A 21,695-nucleotide genomic window follows, 5' to 3' on the forward strand; every position below is an offset into this window, starting at 1 on the left:
ATTTCCGAAAGACTCCTCACCCGAACGGTCACGCGCCCTAAAGGTCCGGGCCTCAATGGCATTCCGCCCAGTTAGTTGCCTATTCGCCTATTCCACTCTCAGCCCGAATGACCTGCACCGGCCGTCAGAAACCGAAAATGCACTCCAGGGTCTGGGTGGCATAGTACTCGTGTCGTGAAAGTGAGCCAATCGTCAGGAAGTCCTCTTCTACACTCACGAAGAAAGCAAACAACTCGGGCATCAAGCAGTAATTTCCATGCGGAGCGCGCGCGCGATAACCTCGAAACGTCGTATCTACCACTCCAATCGAGAGCTGTCGTAAATCGCTGGGTGGAGGAGCTTATTCCCTTACCAACAGACGGCTCGCCTGATCGCATTACTTGCCACCTCGTTCGAGACAGTGCGCTACCTAGCAAAGGAAAACTTTCCATGGTGACTGTTTGAGCCGCCTACAACACCAGACGCTTCTTCCGAGCAGACTTCAAAAAGGTAAGATGTGTGTGAGTATCAAAGCCATGGAGACTTCCGTGAGGTCGGGCTCTACTCGAGGCTGTAGAATGCGGGTATTTTCAGAGGAGGCCTTGGCCCGCGAGCTCCTGGGCGCAGCGTCCTCTTCGGATGATGATCTCCCTCGCTCTATATTCTTTCCCTGCCATGTCACATGTGCTCGTTTGTTTATCAAGCACGGTGCTGACGCGCTCCGAGCTTGGGGAGCATTCGGTTCAGGAAAACATTCCGGAACGAGTTCTCGCGCCGCCACCCCGGAGTGAGTTATTCGTTTCTCTTTTCTCGTCGGAGAGCTCCGGGTTTGGAGAGATATTTTCACCGCGGGAGTTATCAATATCGCCATTCATTCGGGAGTTGTTGTCGTCAGGTGCTTTGCGGTCAGCGGACCGATTCCCGGCTCAAGTCAGAAATTCCTTTTTCTTCCCCGTCATACATACTTCCCCGAACCGTTTCTAGACCCCCGTTTCTACGGTGTCTAGACCCATAGGCTTCTAGAGTGGGTGTCGCCGGAACCTTGGGCTTCGGTGAGCTTTCCATCAGTCAGCCGATAATTTTGGATTTCTCCCCATCTGAACTCTATTCTGGTGTTCTAATGCATCCTAAGCATCTTCATCGATGGGAATCGATGATTCCGCCCTGTTGGAAGAATATGCATTTGGGCATAGCCTAGGAAACGGTGCTGCGGGGTTCCGCGGAGCCCGGGGAAAAATCCCTGAAATATCGGCCAGACAGCCTGAGATAAAAAGATTTCGACTTTCCCGATACTGAATAAGCTGAATGAGCAACTGATCACTGAATAAGCCCGACAAGAGACTCATGCCGAAGTATCCCCCCCCTCCCTCGTGGTCCCCTCCCGAGAAACCATTCGCTGAGACCGAATTCTTCAGATTAGAAACGTGACGTCGATCGAAAAACGAGCAGGATGGACTACTCATCGATCGACAAAACATTCTCGACGTCGAAGGACCTCTTCCGCTCCGTATCCTCCTTCATCCACGCCAATCCCGAGTTAGCCTTCGAGGAGCACAGGAGCCACGAGTATCTGGTCAAGGAGCTCGAGCGGGAGGGTTTCGAGGTTACCGGCAGCTACCTGAACTGCGATACCGCCTTCTTAGCAACGTATGGGAAAGACAAAGGTGAATCTTCCGGTTTGCTCTACGATCTTCACTCGAGATCCTCATCGTTCACACGTTCCATTCCTATCCTTCTGTCCGATATAAATATCTTTTTCATGATGAGAGATCTGCCTATTTCAGGTGGACCGACGGTCTGTATCATCTGCGAGTACGATGCGTTACCGGGTGTTGGTCACGCGTGTGGTCACAATCTCATCGCTGAAGCCGGATTCGCGGCGGGTGTTGCGGTGAAGCGCTTCCTGGAGGATAACCCCAGCGTCAAAGGAAAGGTGTGGATAACTTTCAAGCGCGAAATTCATCATTCGGGTAAGACGCCATGAAGGTTTCTGATTGGGAATGTTTCAGGTCGTCGTGATGGGGACCCCAGCCGAGGAACGAGGAGCGGGGAAACAAGTTCTCATCGAGCGCGGAGCTTTCACGGACATTGATGTCGCCATGATGGTTCATCCTGCAGCTTCAGCGAACGGTGGGCGGTGATTTTCGCGTTGGAGTTGCAGCGCGTCCGCACGCTCTCGGCTCGATTCTCAGTGCAGGGGGAGCCTCGTTTCTTCATCATTGACGATTTTCCACCGCTTTCGACAGAAATCGCACCGCTTTTCATCGGATGCGTCGAATTGATAGTCGAGTATCAGGGGAAAGCGGCCCACGCGGCCGGCTATCCATGGGAAGGAAAGAATGCACTCGACGCTGCCGTGACCTGCTACAACGGTCTGGCCATGCTCCGGCAGCACGTCCGACCGGCCTGCAAGGTGCACGGTGTGTTGAAATAGATAATACGGGATAGCACCGGCGCACAGTGGTCAAAAATCAATTCCTAGGTGGACAAAATTATTTCGATGATTTTTTCGATAGAGTTCCGTTTCCCGAATGAGGCGTGAGACTCGGAAAGGGTTTCCGACCTCCAGCTCGCCCGCGGAGACGATATTTGATTTACAAAGTCTCGATGCACAGTGAAGCTCAGCCCGAGAGCGCACAACGAAGAGCGATCCCGATGCACGTGGTTTCCTGCTTGACTTCCAGCTTCCTACAGAAGTGGAGACCGCGCCAGCTTGCCCGTGAGTCAGACTCGGAACATCGTCTGCTGGCGCTCAAGAGATCGCTTTTCGGCGGTAATACTGGAAACGAGCTGTTGGATGTCGGATCGCCGAGATGACTCGCTTCGCCCCCGAATCGCGAGCACCGATCGGGATCCATATCCATGCTATTGTAAAAGAGGGAATCTCTCTCCACAATCGAAGCGGATCAAAGCCTGTAGCGAATTCTGCATCCCGGTATCTCCGCCTATGGTCACCCACGAGCAGTAAAAGGGAGGAAAAAATATTCTAAGACAGCCCAGGCCATCTCGTCTGAAGCATGCCCGGCTATAATTCGATGTCTCCGATGAAGACCTAAAATCAGCGAAAATTTGCCTTTTTTTTTTTAAAGCCCTTAGCGCAAAAATGCGCAGAAATCGGAGATGTGCTTCGAAAAGCGGAAGGCTTGAGGGGCTTTACAAAAAAAAAATCCTGGGGCAAGCCGGGGCAGAGGTCCTAAATGAGCAATTTAGGTTTTCGCCTATTGTCGGCCACGAAAGAATTTTCCCTCGGTCGTATCGATACAAATCGCAACTTTTCGGGTCGGTGCGTCCTTGTGGGGGGTCATCCGTCCCTAATTTTCATCGTATCGGGAAGTCTGAACCATTCAAGTCTGAGATATGGGCGAAAAACGACCGAATAATTTTGTCCAACTAGAAATCGATTTTTGACCACTGTGCGGCGGGGCATGCTTCGCTTCAGCCGATACGGAAAGGCTCAAAAATGTATTGCTGAGACGACTTCTTGAGTCACCGAGTTTATCCACAGCGGTCATCAAGAACGGAGGCGCTGCGGCTAATGTTGTGCCTGAATACGCTTCTCTATCGATCTACTACCGTGCCCCGACCATCCCGGAACTCGAAGAGCTGGGGAAAAGGGTCGAAGACTGCGCACGAGCCGGAGCCCTCCTGAGCAATACCGAGGTTAAACTGTCGACCCCTAATCCGAAATACTTGCCGCTCCGGACGAACGCGACTCTAGGCGAACACTATCGTAAACATTGCGAAGCCGAAGGTGAGCCTGAGATTGGGAATTTTCGCTCAAAGAGAATCGTCTCCCTCGGAATCATCACATGGATATCCATCGTCGTTATGGTATAGGGATCGATCTCGGGGAATTCACCCTCGTGGAAGTTCAACAGCAATGGGGTAAATGCATGAAGTCATTCCAGGAATGAAATTCGACGAAGATGAGAAACTGGGGAAATTCCTCGCCACATCAGACATAGGAAACGTGTCATGGCAGGTACCGACCATACAACCCATATATCACATCGATGCGAAAGGACCGAACCATTCGATCGTAAGTAGTCCATCCGTCTGAATTCGCTCCTAGTCGAATAGTCCGAAATCCGAGAATACGATGACTCAAAGACTGGATCGTTTATCTAGGAGTTTACGAACGGTGCCGGGGATGACGCAGCTCAGCCTAACACTCTGATCGCGGCCAAAGCAATGGCGAAAACCTGCGTAGACGTCCTCCTTGATCCTAAAGCATTACAGAAAGCGAGAGAAGATTTCAAGAAAACCCAATAGGTATTGATGACTCATATTTTTCCGCTTGGCCCTGTTGGCCTGGACCGGAATAAATAGAAAATTTCATGTCATCCGTCCCTCCCAAACTTGCTTGCCATCGAGAGAGGTCGAAACCAAATTCATCGTCGTCTGATTATAGAGTGAGCGGAGTCGCCATCGAGATCCGGAGGCTAGGGCTATGCATCTACGGGGAAAATTCAAGACGAGTCTCTTCGGTTCACGATAACTTAGGTCATTTATTGAGTAACGTAAGATGTCTCGACGAAGGCCAGTCTTACTCGTTCCATTCAACCCCTATCTTACATTTTCCTGGCTTATCGCAGGCTTCTATCTAGCAGCCGAGACTGAATTTCTAATTGTCACACCGGCGAAAACGCTGAACTCGTCTGGCACAAAAACTATAAAATACTCGTCCGACGAATCGCTGGGGATCAGTCGATATCGAAGCTGATATGCATTTTTCGTTCTGCTGCTGTTGTCTCTATGCTCATAAAAATCGATAACACCAGCGAACAAAAGCGCATGCAATTAATACGTAGCGTTCTGGGATGTTCCGAAGCCACGATCATAGGTCTCGAGAAACAAAAGCGTCTCGAGGTGCCTCAAAAATAGTACAATCCATCTGATTTGACTTTTCCAAGTTTCCGCGGTCGAATGGTTCCACGAATTGTTTTTCTCTCGGATCCGCTCCAGACACATTCACAAACCCGATAATTTATGCTTTCCCCTAATGGTCTCGTTGGGCTCAAGGATTTGCATCGCCTTCTGAGGAGCCGGCAACGTTAGATGGCCAACTCGATGTTTTCTCCTTGACCACATTGTACAAAATCGCGCGGCGGCGGGGCTCGACTTCTCGGATCGCTTTTTCCATCGTCGCTACTCTGCCAAATTCTAAATTCCCAACGCCCATACCCGTTCGTCGGGCACGCGGTTGATACGATTGTTTCTCTGATGAACCAAGAATACATTCCCCATCGCATAACGCACGCGCCGTGAGTCACGAGCGGAGGCGTGCCCAGGCTCTCGGTCCGCTGAGGGACAATGGCGGAAAAATGATGACGCGGCATTTAGATACATGACTTTCAGCCCATGTTCTAGAAAAGCGTCCAGGGGAACCCGAAGCGGATGGGAGAGCAGGGGGGAGGCTCTGCAAAGCTATGGGCACGTGTCCAGTCACAAATCTCTCCCGACAGTGCAGTCGTCCGATGAACAATTCCCCATGTATTTGTCTACTCCACACTTGATGCCACTGCTTCACTCCCTCTCCATTTTGATGTCTTAAAAATCCAACCGTGCGGGCAGTGGAATTTGGCGGACGAGGAATCATATTCTCTAAGGAGGCAAGTGATCTCCGTCGTTCTGTCTGTCTGAGTGAGACAAGTTCACATTTCATTTCTGCGGAAACCTGTTTGTCGACCTTCCGTTCCTGTGTCATATATATTCTCTCTCTCTCAGTTCAAGTATTGCTAGTTGTGAGCTAATTTGTTATCTCTCCTGCTGGCATTGACTAGACGACACAGAGGTGCAGCGAGCACTTCAGCCGATTGTTGTAGTTCCATTCTGTTGAGTAACGGCCTCGGCGAGGTCCGGCAAGAACCTCAATAGATGTTCCTGACGATGCTTTGTTCGACTGGATTGCTTCAAAACGTCCAATGAGGATTTGTCCAATCGTTTTCGCTACAGCTTGAGGAGTCTTCAGCCTCATCGTGATTGTTCTTCAGTGTACTTGTGCAGGTTCTTGACGAAACACACTCCTGGCTGTTAGTCCGCTGTCAGACGATATCATGGAGACAAACATCGGCAGGCGGCGGCGTCCGGGACTCGCCGTCGGACCGCGTTTCGGTTTCCGGATGCGTGTCCGTCGTCGAGATCAGATCCCAGACTCCGCTATCCCCTCGTCATCTGAAATACGCAGATCTTAACGAACGTTAACGGTACGCCATCATGGGGTGCGACTAGGGGGCTACTACGCTGTCGGGATTGAGGGCTCGTGACAGCCATGCACGGTGCGAGTCAGAATTTTTCAGGTGTTCATTAAGACTAGCAAACTCATTCGCAAAGTTCTCCGGTGAGCTGAGCGAATAGTGAAGGAGAAAAATCGAACAGAGGCTGATGAATGAATCTGTAGTGCAATCATGCTCTGTGGGATTCTCCGCGTCCTCTCTCCTGGGAGATTATCAAGCGCGGGATGGGTAGCGAAACTTTTCGCTTGGCGGATTCGGGACTCGGGAGGAGGGAACCGATGACACAAATCAAAATGTTCGCTCAGGTCTGATCGATGGGAATTCGGGACGTATTTGGGGTTTCCAGGGAGGGTAGAGGATAGCTTCGAGACGTTGGGGCAAGGACTCGACTACGATAAGAGTCTGCATCCATTCCACCCACCCGGGATCCACGATTAACACCGTTGATTTGGTTTCATCCGAATCGGAATCGTCCTTCAGTTTTGCGACTAATTTGCCGTGAAAAGGTTTTGTTAGTACGAATTAGCCGACTGGTAGCCTACACGCACTCGGACCGTCGAGTGAACGCTTCCATGTGCCTAGGTATCTATGTAGACAGTTTCCCGAGGATCTCATCTACGTATTCGATCGAAACGGACCGACGATGAACAGGTGAACATCGGTCTAGAATCCTTCGTACACAGCTCTCATTTACCTTCGAAAGCGCTGTTGTCGTGGATTTCTCTCTCATGAAGCAGGCGCAATTCTTCCGTGCCTTCTAGCACGCACATTAGGCACTGATATATGCAAATGTATTGCTGCTCGTTCTGAACCATCCAGACGCGATCCTTCCGCATCTCGTACACGATGCCGAAGATGTCAACGAAGTCCAGTTTTCGCGTCGACTGTAAGATTCGGTCCAACGCGATGAAGGTACCCGAACGTCCAACGCCGGCCGAGCAGTGGACCACGATGGGTTTGTTGTCCGGGATTACCTGCAAGGTCGAAGTGATGAAATGTTTGTCTCCTTGGAAATCGCGATTTGGGGGAAGGTCCTCGAGGTCAACGATCTCTCGATATCAGGACGATCGTTGTTAGTCGATGAGCTCACCCTTTCTCTGAACGTTCTGACAAATCTGACAAGTGTTTGCGGCGGGTCAGGGACTCCGAAGTCGGGCCACGTGGTGAAGTGGAAGTGCCTCACGATCCTGGACTGATCCCCTCGAGAAACTTTAAACTCGGAGATCGTCCAATCAGGGTACTGCGACTCCGTGAGGATGGTCACCTGAATATCTCCATAGTAGACCTGGAGAAGCAATGGTCCCGTTATGCGAAATGCTCGCGAATTTCGAATGCGGGGATACTGTGCTCTGTTGTTCTAGACTGGGAGGGAATTCAGAATTGTTTTTCCCTCCTGATCCCATGAACCCCATGGGATCGATCACTTACAGGCTGCATGTCGAAAGGCCAATAATGGTCGCATTTCTCCCGCCCCTTCTCCACACATCGCGTCAACATGACAATGGCACGGCAGTTTTGCTCCCAGACCATTCTCCAGAAGTCATCCCGAGTAGAATGTAGCGGACCCTGCGTCACGATGAACTCTCTCGGCGAGTTGTAACCCGGGATGTAGTTTGCATTGATGTAATCAGACCCCTCCTCGTCATCGGTGGGTAGCAGTTTCACTCGCGAGTGATCGTACGGTAGGATGTTCGTGAAGCGATTCTTCGGTCTGTTCACGGGCAGGTCGGCCGCCGAGCAGGGTCTATCTCGACCGACATGTTTCAACATTTCAAATTCCTCGGAGAATCTGAAGTCTGAATCGGCACTCAACAGTCGGTAGTGCTCGGCGAACAGAGACAATTTCACCGGTCGCGTTATTTCAACCGGATTCTCGGGGAGGCTCATGCCGTGGTCGTGTCTGTAAAAGACGCTGTTAGACGCGAAAGTTAGTCTCGGGGCTTTGCAGGAGATGTCACGCCGCGCCATGTAGGCGGGAGGGTGACGGTCGCGGGCAACGGGCAAAAAATCGCAGAACGAATAAACGGATAAATGAAGCGAGAAATGGAATGGTAGAGGTTCGACTCGAGGTTTCTCCCCGTACGCAGGGCAACGGGTCTCGGCTCGGGAACTGACCTATGAGTGGCGGGATCATCTTTCAATGGTGGTTTAGGGTTGAAGGGACCCATTTTCCTCTTCCTAAGAACGAGAAGGATCAGCGTGATGCATACGAGCACTGTCAGAGGAATGAAGATTCCGGCGATCAGCGATGAGTTGTCCGGATCGGTTTGTATGGCGTACGACCACGTTGTATCGGTGTACTTGTCAGGTCCTGTGAAGGCGCGCAGTTTGATCCGATATTGACTACCGGGCTTCAGTGGGCCGTTGCAATAAACGCTCGTCCGTTGTCTAGTCTTGTCAGTGCAGTCCTCGGTGCCGATGATGAAATCTTCGGTGGTGATGGTTCCGTTGAACGGATAGTACGGTTCCATCACTTGATAGGGGGGCCAGTAGGTGAAGCCCTGTACATCGTTCCACGACGGCATGGGGTTTTGTGAAGGTGTGAGACTGTCGTCTTCGGCTACGATCAACGTGTAGGTCAAGATCGGGCCGTTCGTGTTCTGGAAATAGTTCTTCCGGAACAGCACTCTGATCGAAGTTGATGTATGCGAGACAAGCGTTGGGTAAACGCTGTCCGACGGCTTCGGAGGAGCCCAGATGGGCATGATTTCTTCAGAGTGAGCTTTTCCGCCCGGCCCGATCTTCGTATGGGCTTGGATTTCGAATACGTAGGTTTTTCCGGGGACCAGATTGCCTATCGTACCGTTGGTGATGTTCGGTGCGAAAATATTGTACTTGTGCTCGCTATTGGCACTTCCTTTGAGGTAGTAGGAGATCTTGTATCCCGTCAGGACACCGTTCTGCTCCGATGATGGCAGCGACCACTCCAGTGTGATCTGCGACGGTCGCAAATCGATCGGGCGGAAATAGTGAACTTTCCCGGGAACGCTCTCCAGAGTCTGGAATGTTTGCGACATGGGCAAACTCCTCCGGACCGTGGAAGTCTCATAGCCCGAGACGACCACCACTACGAACGTGTAATTATGGTGGGGTTTGAGGTTAACGTAAGTCATCGATTCGATCAGTGTGAAGTTGTGCACCAGATATCCCTGATGGTCGAGGTATTGGACCTCGTAACCGTCACGGTCTCCTGACCCAGGTATGGCATCTCCGGAATGTTCCCAAGTCAACGAGATTTCCGTGTCGGTAACCGTCAGAGCTCGGATTGACCTCACGGGATCAGGATCTGGAATCGGGACCGAGAACGTAAGCGACACGATCGATATGGAAATCAGTCAGGAGTATGCACATTCAAGAATAGGAATCGAAATATCGTCTCCTTATTCCAGGCTACGGGGACTCACATAAACGGGTGTGTCTGTAAATTGGGATGCTGGAAACTCCTCCGGATACCGTCCAAATCGAAATGTTGTACAGATGACCCGGTATCAGGTTGTCAAAAACTACCAGACGGTTCGTATCGTTCGATAGTTTCTCCTGTGCAGGCGGAACGGGGAAATCGCCGGTCGAACTAAGCAGTTGGAACCGGTAGCGGTCGAAAACGACACTCCGGATAGGCGTTGGGGTATATTTGATGCCTAAGGTTTTCGTAGCGTGTTCATCGATAACGATGTTTATCACGGAATCGATTACGGGCATCGTCCGAGTCTCGACGCCCACGCCCTCGCTCCGCAGCGAATGACTCACGGAGTACAGGCGGAAGCTGTAGAGCTCGCCGGGCTTCAGGTTCTCAATGGTCACTGACACCGGTTCTCCCGCCAGTGTCTGGTTGGCGGGGAACTGGTGAGAGTTGTGTGCGAGAGGATCTCTCACTGGATTGAACACAACAATGTAGTAATCAATGCGTCCCGACGGCCTCTGCCAACTGAACGTAACATTTTTACTGTCCACAGAGTGCTTGACGTCCGTGATGGCGTTCGGATCTGCGGGGACGAACATCGTGTTTGGAACAACTTTCGCTCGAACTTGAGGCTGAATCAAATAATTCGGGAGAGCCATCGCTTCAAGTTTCCGTAAATACTCACACATAGTCTGCTCGATGACCGGAGAGTTCTGGCTCTCGGCCTTGTTGCTGACAGCATTCACTTTCACGGAATATTTCTCCCCGGCGATCAAGTCGTTCATCTCGAACGTTGTCGTGTTCACAAATCCGAGATCTTTCCAAGTGTCCGAGGACGAAGCTCGAATCAATACGTTGTAATGGTCGACGATCGAGTTGACCGGCGAGATCCAGGTCAATATCATCGAGGTGTTCGACGCCTTCGTGACGAGCAGGTTGTTCGGAGGACGCGGCACTATGTGAAGAAATGTTAGAAAGATGCACGGGGATTGAAACTAACGGGATCAAAACGCACTTCGACCTCCGACGGGCAACGTTTTTCGAGTCCACCGCGTTCCTCGATAGAAGTTATTAGGGAGCAAATTCGAAAACTGGCCAGTAGGTCATCGCCTCGAAGTTTTGGGGTTGAAGATTCGAATGGGGGGTTAGAAAAAAAAACGGGGACCGATTATCATCGGCTACATGGGATTGGTAATTTGAACGGGACCAACGCACAAAACGCTGCGAACGCGGACGAACAGAAAGAGTTACCTTTGTACGACCCTTTAATTCGGGTGAGTGGATCAGTTTCAAAGTCTCCAGAAGCATGCGTGACAAGTTTGTCAGTTTAGTTTCGAGCACTTTAGTATTTGGCGTAAGCTAATTATATCTTTGAGTTATATATTTAGTTTTTAGCTCATAATGACATCGTCTCGAGTCTGATGGATTAGTCGATGCCCCATATTTCCACGATGCCTGAGGACTTCCCGACGGAATTCCATGCGTATTCTCGCGGGAGTCTCATTTTCGCATGAAAATATATTCCGAAAAATGCGAAGCGAATCTGTCCCAGCTTCCAAGCATTCCGAAGCAATCAGACCTCATAGCCAACGTGAGTTATCTAAAGCTCGCAGACATTCTATTTCCCCTCGTCTCAAGCCTCAAAAGACGATCTGCCTTTCTGTCGATACATGTCCCTCAGTCAATCGACTCGACTTCGTCAGTCATTCGACTCGGGAGTTTTTTCCCCCTCGTCCACACGCAAGCATCTCCATTCGGAGCGGAATATCATGCGGCATAGGCTCAAGTGTCCAGGAACTCTACGAGGGAGCACAGCGGGGATACGCACCAACAGTGTGGAAGTACGAATGCGGTTCGGACCAGAGGCCGTGAGAAATGGCCGAAACTTTGATGTTGTAACCGGCACCAGGATACAGATTCTTCAGGACCAGCCAATTCTGTTTAGTTGTTTCCTGGCGTTGTTCCTGTGTATCGTTTCGAGTGTACACCTGGATAAGAGAGATTACTCTCGTAATCCACGACCTTCACGGAGCTCCGTGTTGAAAGGGAGAGACACAATTTTCAAGTCCAGATTTGAGATTCCACCCCGTGCTACTCACAACCACGAAGGAATCCTGACGGCTCGTGACGTCGGATTTCCAGGATATGTTCAGGAATCCTCCCGGACCGCTGAGTGGTTCCAGTGACTCGATAACAGGTGGCGAAGGACCTGCAATGAGAGCGAATTGCAAAACTACTCTACATCATGCAGATATGCTGGTGTGCAAAGCAAACATTTGCGTCTCGTTGCAGCGACGGCGACAAATGCACCAGGGGTTCGGAACGGACGGGCTCGCAGCGGCAGCGGCGGCGTCGTTCGACCCGGCTCAGCATGACTCGGCTCGGATCTACCATTGAGAAGGATAGCGGAATAGTCCGACTTACGTGTAGCCTGGTAGACGGTGAACGGCTCGCTCTCCATGCCTTTACTGACGGCAGTCACCGATAATGAATAGTTCCGACCGCGGAACAGATCGTGCAGCAGGAATGACGTATTCGTTACGGTCTGAACATTGTCGCTCTGATAATTTTCCAGTTCGTTATACCGGACTTTGAAACTGTCCTGGGTCGAGTTGCGTGCCGGACTCCATTCTAGGTAGATCTCGCCGGATTCTTTCGCTGTCGCATTGATAGCGGCGACGGGCAGCGGACCTGTACGGTGGAGAGTTGACTTGAGAAATTCGAAACTACAGGATGAGGTCCAGCATCGAATGCTCATTCAAAGGCCACGCTCCCGTCTCTCTCGCTCTCTCTCGATATCCGAGTGATTGCGGGGACGGCTTGCGACGTTGCAACGAACTAGCACTTACGAGTTGTGATGTTCCCGGTGACCGACCAAGAGACGACGTTCCCCGATACCGTCTTGACAAGAACTTCGTAGCTCTCTCCAGCTTTGATGTCCTCGTCGAATCTTGCCCGACGCTCCTCATCCTTGCCCACAACTTGCCTCAATGAGTGTCTCGCGCTCAGGGCCACTTGATAGCGATCGAACTCCGAGAAGGATTTCGGGGGCGACCAGCTGACGTCGAACGATCGCGTCGTCACCTTATTCAGGTCGAAGGTAACATTCGTCGGCGGCAAAGGCACTGCGCGAGAAGGGAGGAAATCGATGAGAATTATACGAGGGTGCCGTTACACTTGGGTTGGAGGTCTCGAAGAAAAATTCAATCGCGATAGCTCGACGGATTCTTTCTGTAACTTTCGCTTGACCATCCTTCATACGCGTTGTGTCAATCCCCTAGAGCCTTGGGTGAAATAGGATAGGGGGGGGGGGGAAGCCGAGAACTCCCGACGGCAAGTTACTAGCACAGCGCGCACCCTCACGGAACTGTATCTCGGAATTACTCCTAAACAGAATATCTTCGTTGACATCGTTTGGGTTCTATGAGCTCAATATATTTGAGAGTCGGCCAGCTCAAGCATTTACTTCGAGGAAGAAGCGCACTAGAGACCTCAGCGCTGTCCCCTTGAGTAATGAATGTTCACTTTAAATTCTACATCCAGCGGCTCTCAAAGGCAAAGGTGCTGAGGCGACTGCGCAAGCAACAGCAGCGAGTCCGCAAGCTTCTCAGGCGAAGTCTTCCTTCTGCGTTGGGTCCCGAGTGTTTTGCGAAACAGAGGTCAGTTCGTAGCTTGACAGCTGGGCAGGTTGTGGAATCCCTTCTGACAAGTCGAGGAATCCCGTCTGGAATCTCTTCATTTCTAATCCGATCCAGTTTCGTAAGCAGAGCGAAAATCGCTGCGTGCGTTCTCGAGCAGACACGCCCCGATTTCTTCTATGGGCGGAGCTCATGGAGGAAGTTCTACCCTCGTTGACAAACTTTTTGAAATTCGTATCAACGAATCACGGGGCTGTGATGAATTTATTCGCTCACCTGTTCTGTACTGAGCATCTGTTGGTTGTGAGACCACGTCACGCGACAACGTCTGTACAGAAATGTTGTAAGCTCTTCCAGGCACTAGGCCGTAAAAAGCGGCTTGAGCTGGACCTGGTGGATCGTTGTCTTTCTCTACAAACAGAACACTTTGCGGAGAGTCCTGCGGGTAGATGGAAACCTGCGGAAAGGAGTTCAGACGCTTTTGAATCAATGATCAAAGCCTTTGTGAGGGCGGAACTTTTTCTCTTTTCTGGAACCTGATTCCATCCGTCGACAGAGAAATAATCCTTCGGCCGAGCTTAGGGAGGGAACGTATACGGACCTTGTACTTGTCAAACACCCCGCTCGGATAGGGAGGTTGCCAGAGGACAAGGAGCGTCGTCTCGTTTCGGAACCACACGATGAAACGGCCAGGAGCGTTGGGCTCTGTAAAATACGCCAGGGACGGGCGAAGTGAGCGGCTGTTCTCAGCTCATTACTACCACTTCCACTACTACCAACAATAATAATAATCTTTCATCTTCCAGCGCTCTGGCTCGAGCTGCCGCGCGGCTCGAGCTGCGTCGAGGGTGAAGCACGTTTTGCAAGTTGGCACAATTTACCTCGTTGCATCAACGTGCTTCCTACTTTTCTATGCTCGCAAACGCTATTCCTAATTATTCAGCCAGAAGAGCATCGCGGCGACCGCAAGGACGCCGACGACGGCGACGATCATGATGATGGCAGGAGCGAGCCCTCTTCGAAACTCTTCCGAGAGGAATAAACAGCTCTGTACTCGCATCGGATGTCTGGATACGAGCCAGCATCGTTCTCCGCTCTCGATTATTGGGGAACGATTACTGCGGTCGAATAATAATATTTCGCAAAGTCGTTCAGATCGCATTCTGCTCATTGAGTACTCACTCGTGGTGAAATTGAACGACAGAAACTGGGAACTCTCCTTCTCCTTGAATACTGAGTATAGCTGAGCTTCATAAGTACAGCCCGGAGTGAGATCCCGAACTGTGGTCATCCTTTCACTCTTCCCGGGACTTTCCGGAGAAGCTGCGGTGACTGCTGGAAGATGCTGGGTCCGGACCCCGCCTTCGTCTGTGCTGCACTCCGGTGCAGTCGTGAGCCTGCCGAACGAACTCGCCGTTAATCGCTGCATTTGTTCGAAACTCTCCTCCTGGACAAGTTGGATATTTTCCTATAATGACTTCGTAGAGCGAATACGGGGAGGGACGATCGACGTGCCGTAGTCGTCCCGCAGAAAAACGTGTCCGTATGGGAGTTTTCCCTCTCGGGTAACCTTGGGGTGCTCGAGCATGTTTCCTCTATTCTCCCTTCCCCCACGTCGTCGGTAACAGCCGCCCCCTCCTCCACGTGTTTCGTTTCGTTCGACAATTCGTGGTTTCGTTTCAATTATTGGGCTCTGTCGCGCATCATACCGGAGCGGAGAAGCATCCGAAGTGCGAGGTCCGAAATAAATATTCTATTCAAAGCATTGGTCTTGACTAGAAGCAGCCAAACAATGATGCCTCGCTTCGTTGAGATTCCGGCCAAAAATATCACGTCGTGCCGTCAATGACGATCTGTTGTGGATAGCCTAGCAATCGGATGATTGTGATACGGGGACGCCGCGACTAGTTCGGAATACCCAAACTCGGAACGCTTGTTTTCGATCTGCTGTCTACCAGATTCGATTTCATTACATCGGGCGGGAAAACCTGGTCATCGAGCGATCCTCACAAGGGTAGGAGGCTTCCTTCCTCGTACGGACCCATCGCACGTCGATGGCGGGTTCACCGATAAGGAAGCCTCCGATCCAAATTAGAACAGTAAGCAAGGCGACTTCTATGGACCGACGACGCATTCAAGATTCGAGAGACTCTGGATCAGGAGAAATTCAATAACTATGCATTAGGTCGCCCCGATGGGCATCGACCCTGATTCCGAGCCGCAGCACGAAGGCTTAGATGATTCGGAGTCTAGCTGTCGCGATGCATCGATGGCGCGACGAGGAATTTTGATGTGCTTCGTAGTCTGGTCGCGCTAAGTGCTGCGACATTGTTCTCCCATCGAGTCGTCCACCGGCTGGCTACGCGACGATTTTCCCTCCTCGTGGCCAGTCAGTGCTCGAGTTTGGATTCGAGTTCTTCGACAAAAATTGAACGTAACATCCGCAGAACCCCCGCGGGATAACTCGGATCGGCGGTCATACGAGCACATACACGGGAGTATACGCGTCGAGGGTTCTGACACCAAGTATCGGTCGTATCCGATGCATTCCGATTGGAATGTGCCTTCAATTATAGCGGGCTATCCCGGAGGAAATTATCACGAGGATCCATGTTTTAATTCGTACCGCTACGGCGACACACACTGTGATGATGATTCCGTCGCGAATCAACTTCGCGGAATGAGGTTCCGCCCCGAATTTTCCGCACTGTTCCGTTTGATGACCGAAGTTCTCGATAGCTTGAGATGAAATTGAAAACCCACCTAAATCCTGTGTGACCTCCATTTGCCGGCGGATCGTAGTAGATTGTTGCTGCCTTATCCGACTCCGTTTGCACGACGCTGAGATTGAAAGGAACCTCAGGTTCCGAATCCTGAGTTTCGTTATATATCAAGATCGTCCCATCGAAGAAGGAGAAAGTGTACTCGGAGCCCGGCAGTACATTCTGTATGGTGTAACCTGGAAAGAGGAACAAGAGACACTCAGAAACAGGGTGTCCAAGCTCGGCACTCGGCTGGGACTGCGTAATCCAATCGAGAATATTTCTAGGGGGATTGCTCTCCGATTCCGGCGCCCAGAAGAAGGATGAACTTCTAATTTGCGACTTCCTTTCCACGAGACACCCCGAACCAGATCTTGGAATGAGCGCGGTCGGAGCCACCTAGAGACTCATCAATTTAAAAAAATCTGACACCGTTTTCGGGATTTTCCCTCGCTCGATCTCGGCAATAGTTCAAGTGTTTGAGCGGGGGAGGAAAAAATTGAAGAGCGGGTACTTCCTTCGACATAATATCTCTCCGAGAAGCCCACTCTAATCTTGCTTACGGCCATAAAGGAGGGCTTTGTGGAAAGCACTGGCTCCTACACCGAATAAAGCCATCCAGCTGGATATATCTTATTCATCCCTCGTAGACGTTCGGAAGAGCGCGTATTAAGCGAAGTTTAATGTTTTCCAAAAGTTGATTTTTTGGTCCCGCAAACATGCCCGCGCAATTTGAGGAGGCTCTGTGCGAGCGCTCGAAACCAACCGGCAGGTGGGATCGAGGTTGCCGAGACCTCGTATCATCGACGAAGAACCGCTCTTCGGGTACCTTCGTTTAGAGTTGCGGGGACGAAATTACATCGCGGTTTCATTACCGGAAGCTCCACGAGGATGAGTGGGTGAACACCAGTTAGTTGGAAAGCGGCCGCATTGTTGAGCCAATACCGGCTCCTTACCTTCTTCGACTATTACTGATAACCCCAGGCTACGACGACTGCTTGAAGTCGTTCATATCGAAATCTCATGGGATCCTGTCAGATTCGCTCGCTCGCTGTCTGACGGACGCTCGGTCGGTCAGAGACCACGTTTTTCCCTTGTCAAACAGTTCCGTCTGTCCGCGATTCGTTCGGCGGTTGAGGTGTTCTGGTTAGCGGTGAGAACCGCGGAGTGAAAGCGGTAATCGCTGCGCAATTCGAGGTCATCGGAGAAGGCAGAGAATGCGTAGAAATCCGAACACAGTCATTCTCCACCTTGCAGATATGCACGAGAGCTCTGATCGAGTTGAACTCCGGAAAACGGACCGTCCCCCACAAAATTCGAGGAGAGAACGCGGATCCACGCTTGGAGCCGATCGGATCCACGGTGCATCCGCCGAGGTCCATCGCGACGAGAACTTATCCCGTCGCGGGTGAACTGTGCTCGGAACCCGGACTTCCGCGGAAGGAGTCCCCCGTCTCTGCATGAGACATCACGGGCCGTATACCTCTGCTGCACAGCGATCTCATCCGTTGGCCTGAACAAGAGGAGGCTGAATATATGTCATGTACGAAGTCTTTCCAAAGAAAGAAAGCTTGGCGCGAAGAAAAAAATCGACGGAAATTACACAAGAACGACGGAACGAGATCCCGCCGCTCTGCGACAGAAACGAGTATTCCTGGAGACGAGTATCCGAGAGGCTCCGTCTCGAAAAACGTTGAAGCGTGTTGACCTCCAACCCGGATATCGACCGTCGCCTTACGATTCGAACGTGCGTGGTGTTACATCCCTTCGGCAAGAGAACCTAAAAAGCATCCTCCGGAACCCTGTACTGAGTTCAACCCGAAGAGCGGTTACGCGGGAGGTATGCTCTATAAGGAAATAGTTTTTCCCTTCCAGCAGCGGCTTCGGAATTCTTCGAGTTTCGGCCACAAATCGAATCGGCCAGTTCCGACAATTTCCGATGCCGTAGTGATTTCGTTCTTCCACGGCGGAGTAAGTGGCAATTTGCTCTCGAGCGAGAGATGCCATTGCCGGCACTGCTTTCCCTACGAGAAACAAAACCGCCATCGCGAGCCTGGTGGTGAAACCACCCACGAATATTCAGCGACTGGAGAAGTTCCCACAATGAGTTGCGGCAGCGGCGGCGACCGATGCTCACACAGAGCGGGTAGGAAGCGAGCACGAATGATCCCGAACTCATGGATATAATCCACAAATGATGAGAATGCAGCGACGATATCCTTACCTGTGATCGCTTCATTGACGCCTATCGTGAAATTCGCTCTGGGCTGGCCAACGTTTGGTTTGTAGTCGATGCGAACTTCTTCTGTGTTCAGTTCCGTATAGAATCTTTCGGGAAGCTTGAGCGTTAACGACTGAGGAGCTGGAATTCCGTGCGGCGTCAGTGGAGAGACGGCGGCTGACGTCTGCTGCTGTTGGCCGGCAGAAATAGCAAAACAGGAGTACAGCAACAGGAGGCCGAACAGCAAGCTGAGGCTTTGGCACCACGGCAACGACTGAAATCGAAGAATGAGAGGTGTTAGTGAACGTTGCGAGCGTCGATGCCGCATCGTTGAAACGCGATTTTTGTAGTGTCTACTCGTCCTTATATTTTCCGGAAATTCTCAAGCCGGCCATTCGTTTGAAGAGGACCAAATACGGAATGTGTCCCACGATCAGATCCCAGAGAACAAAAATAGATCTTCCACTTCTATCGATACTCGTTCAGCATGAGCCATTGAAATTCGAGAACCATGCGCAGTCTCCTGTTCTACACTCGTTGACTCTCTGAGGCTACCCTCGCCCTCCCGTGCCCCTACCGCGGTTGAGAAAATTTTGTTTGCGCTTCGTCCTGGGTACAAACATCTCATTGAATTCGGCGGGGTCTTCTGCAGATGATGATGGTGATGACGACGACCTCATAAGGTAGCGTCGCGTCGTCTACAGCATGTTTGTTTTTTTTAGCGTGGCTCGTCCTCCGAGGACTTTGCGTCGGCGAGATCTGTTTGAATAAGGAATCATCCTCAGAGAGAGCGAATTAAGATGTGACAGCACTCGAGTGTTCCGCATAAAAACTTATTATACAGCGGCAGCGGGCGATCTGTAACAGCGGCAGCAGCAACAGCAGCGACGTCGGTTGAGGAATATTTGGCAGACTCTAGGCCAACCCATGGAAGTTGTGTGCGCTCCAGTTCGTCTTCCCGTCGGACATTCGGAGTAGAGGCAGTTGCGCTAGCGGGAGCAGTAGCTTAAGCAGATGGTAAACACGGTATTCGGCTCTGGCTCGCTGGAAGACGGCGGCGGCGGTAGGAGTCTCAGTGGCAGTGATGGGCGCGACTCGTTCGGTCCCCTTACTCGCTCAGAAGAGTTTGACAATCATATCGGCAATATCACGACGCATCCTCATTCAGAATGACAGCTCTCAATATCTGGTCTCTGATAGAGCTAATAGAAGTTGACGTTGTTCAGCGGCCAAGGTCTCCTGCTGGGGTTCCGCATCGGCGAGCAACAGGCTTGTTCGAACAGTGGTGAATGCCCGACGAACTTCGGCCGTGCCGGGACATTCTGACCTCTCTCGTGCTGATAACGAACGAAAACTCTGCATCGAGATCTCTCCCGGTCATCCGATTTCATATCCCGCGTTTTTCGCTGTCTACGGCGAGGGACGATCGTACGATGTCGGCAAGGCAGCTTGACAAATACTATGTACGCAAATGAGCTATTCATGAGGATCATAGCCTGCATGGGGAACGATTTGGCGAGAGTGTTAGCTTCGCGTGGCGAACCATCGATCGGCTTCGAGTCGATCTTGATCCAAGACAAGTATGCCCAACAGAACTGACATGCAGCCTCGAGCTGGCCGACTAAGCTGAGCACCGGACAAGGTCTCGAGTTTGACCTACCGCGGGCTCGATTCCGAGCAGACGGGCGGCTCGCCCCAGCTCCTTCGCTGTCCGCCCAGTGAGGGCTAGCCGCAGGCATTTCGTGCGAAGCTCTCGTTGAGGACAACGCCTCACGCACGGCAAGCCGATAGATGAAATCATTTTGTACACACATCATCTGCACACAGTCAATGGTACGCCTATATCTGATCACATCCTGCATCCACGTATTCCGCGCTGCTGCACGGCGATCGGGGAAAGGGACATTCCCTCAGAGTCATTGCCGGCGTATTTCGAGATTTGTGAAGCGATCGTTCACAGAACCAGAATCCTCGGTTCTGTCTTCTGTCCAGACGGACAGAGAACAATCGGGTATTTGGGAGAGGTCTCGAATATCGGCGGGGAAATTCTCGATAGCTTCGGAAGACGGCCTGGAAGCCCATAACACGCTCCGCGAGAATACACATTGTTGCAGTCCCGAGTGTTACGCGGCGCATTCGCTTCTTCGAGGAGAAAATTGAGATCGCAGGGCGCTGAGCGTCCTTTCGGTATCGGTGGTCGTTACCATCGAAGAAATTTACGACCGAAGCAGCATGACTTCAGGATTACCCCGACCAGCACGAGCGCTGTGGTGTCCAATGATCAGATTTTAGCTGCGCTCTTATCCGAATTCGTTTATGGTCTTATGTATTTGGTCAAGTACTGTGAACTGACCGACCGGGAAACCGCCCATGATATCTGAGACTCCTGAATATGAGCTTCCATTATGGTATTTCGGTGAGAGGCCTCGAGTGGGCTTCTCACGTAAATAATAATCTCGTGTGTCGTCGCCCGGAATAGGCACAACAAGTGAATGCGAGCCGACTCAAAATAACCCAGAGCTTTCGCGAGCTAGGATTCGAGCTGCATTGAAGAGAAACATCTTCCTATTCCCAGATTCGTATCGAGGTGCATTCGCGCGTCTCGAGTCCAGGCGAGCCGAGCAATGGCAGCAACTCACTCTTAAGGAAGCGGTACCCGGAAATCGAGCCGGAAATTCCTCGATGCGGTAGGGGACCGAGCTCGGACCCGTTCGTGTTCAACGATTTACGGAAAATGGGAGCGGTCGCAGCGCATTCGGTCCAGTTAGCGAAAGAGTCGGCTCGTCGATGTGCGGAGGGAGCTCCTCCATGGAAGGTATTCGGAAAACTCGTTTAGCCTTTGTTGTTCATCCGCGATCGCAGTCCGCGCGTCCAGAGCATTTTGCCAGTCTTTCTCTGGTCTTTCCCGGATTTTCTTCCCCGACCCCTTGGCACGGAGACCAAATGGAAGCAATCACGACCCCGTCCTCGGGCTCGCCATATCTGCCATTTGCGATCAGCTGAACGACTGACTGCTTGCCTGCCCGCCTTCCTGCCTGTCGGTCGTAGTCGCCGCCGTAGCAGCAGAAGCAGCGTGTTCAGGATGATCTGATGTATGGGGCCAACTTAATGACCGACAGCGAGTCTGTCCGTCTGTTTTCTTGCAGCCCGCCTGTCCGCCGACTGGCAAGCGGACGAGCGAGTGACCGAGAAAGCCCACCGACCACGCAAGTAACGAGGCTCTTCGCGCTACCTCGACGTGCGATTCTTGTCGGTTCACCTTCTATTTGTTGTCTTAACGGACGCAATACAAGAACCGATCGAGTGTCCGGACTGGTTGCAGTTTTCGTGGGAGAATGGAAGTATCCTTCTGCCTCCAGATGGATATCGATGAGTCCTCGTCCGAAGCTGCCGAGAGCCTCTTGGCCCAATCGGCTCGTACCTCCGACGCGATGGGTCTTCCGAAATGGCAGGATATGT

The 21,695-nt window shown here is 51.6% G+C and overlaps 2 protein-coding genes across 2 annotated transcripts in view; one reads left to right on the top strand and one right to left on the bottom strand.

The window, feature by feature from the left end:
• The first annotated feature begins 378 nt into the window (after positions 1 to 378).
• LOC100904054 (peptidase M20 domain-containing protein 2) lies at positions 379 to 4,322 on the top strand. Its single transcript, XM_018640902.1, has 8 exons — positions 379 to 489; positions 1,400 to 1,643; positions 1,764 to 1,912; positions 1,989 to 2,109; positions 2,226 to 2,399; positions 3,485 to 3,730; positions 3,888 to 4,018; positions 4,108 to 4,322. The coding sequence occupies exons 2-8, from the start codon at positions 1,430 to 1,432 to the stop codon at positions 4,249 to 4,251; spliced, it is 1,179 nt and encodes a 392-aa protein (XP_018496418.1). The 5' UTR covers positions 379 to 489; positions 1,400 to 1,429; the 3' UTR covers positions 4,252 to 4,322.
• A 1,954-nt stretch (positions 4,323 to 6,276) lies between these two features.
• Positions 6,277 to 21,695, bottom strand: part of LOC100902565 (Protein tyrosine phosphatase 10D) — a 56,353-nt gene continuing 40,934 nt past the window's right edge. The window contains exons 2-17 of the mRNA XM_029112507.1: positions 18,240 to 18,510; positions 16,017 to 16,212; positions 14,436 to 14,650; positions 13,855 to 13,958; positions 13,530 to 13,710; positions 12,465 to 12,740; positions 12,040 to 12,306; positions 11,715 to 11,824; positions 11,444 to 11,603; positions 10,301 to 10,570; positions 9,620 to 10,198; positions 8,331 to 9,501; positions 7,644 to 8,127; positions 7,306 to 7,500; positions 6,910 to 7,189; positions 6,277 to 6,703 (exon numbers count right to left, since the gene is read on the bottom strand). Of these exons, the coding sequence (XP_028968340.1) occupies positions 6,504 to 6,703; positions 6,910 to 7,189; positions 7,306 to 7,500; positions 7,644 to 8,127; positions 8,331 to 9,501; positions 9,620 to 10,198; positions 10,301 to 10,570; positions 11,444 to 11,603; positions 11,715 to 11,824; positions 12,040 to 12,306; positions 12,465 to 12,740; positions 13,530 to 13,710; positions 13,855 to 13,958; positions 14,436 to 14,650; positions 16,017 to 16,212; positions 18,240 to 18,510 (4,959 nt within the window). The 3' untranslated portion in view covers positions 6,277 to 6,503. The remainder of the gene's footprint in view (positions 6,704 to 6,909; positions 7,190 to 7,305; positions 7,501 to 7,643; positions 8,128 to 8,330; positions 9,502 to 9,619; positions 10,199 to 10,300; positions 10,571 to 11,443; positions 11,604 to 11,714; positions 11,825 to 12,039; positions 12,307 to 12,464; positions 12,741 to 13,529; positions 13,711 to 13,854; positions 13,959 to 14,435; positions 14,651 to 16,016; positions 16,213 to 18,239; positions 18,511 to 21,695) is intronic.

Source organism: Galendromus occidentalis, unplaced genomic scaffold (assembly GCF_000255335.2).
Source record: "Galendromus occidentalis unplaced genomic scaffold, Mocc_1.1 scf7180000077511, whole genome shotgun sequence".
Taxonomy (NCBI): Eukaryota; Metazoa; Arthropoda; class Arachnida; order Mesostigmata; family Phytoseiidae; genus Galendromus; species Galendromus occidentalis.

Excerpts from the sequence above, each read along its gene's own strand:
- LOC100904054 (XM_018640902.1), top strand. The coding sequence starts at position 1,430 with ATGGACTACTCATCGATCGACAAAACATTCTCGACGTCGAAGGACCTC. Across the intron at positions 2,400-3,484 it reads ACCGGCCTGCAAGGTGCACG|CGGTCATCAAGAACGGAGGC; the intron begins GTGTGTTGAAAT and ends GTTTATCCACAG. Across the intron at positions 4,019-4,107 it reads AAGGACCGAACCATTCGATC|GAGTTTACGAACGGTGCCGG; the intron begins GTAAGTAGTCCA and ends TCGTTTATCTAG.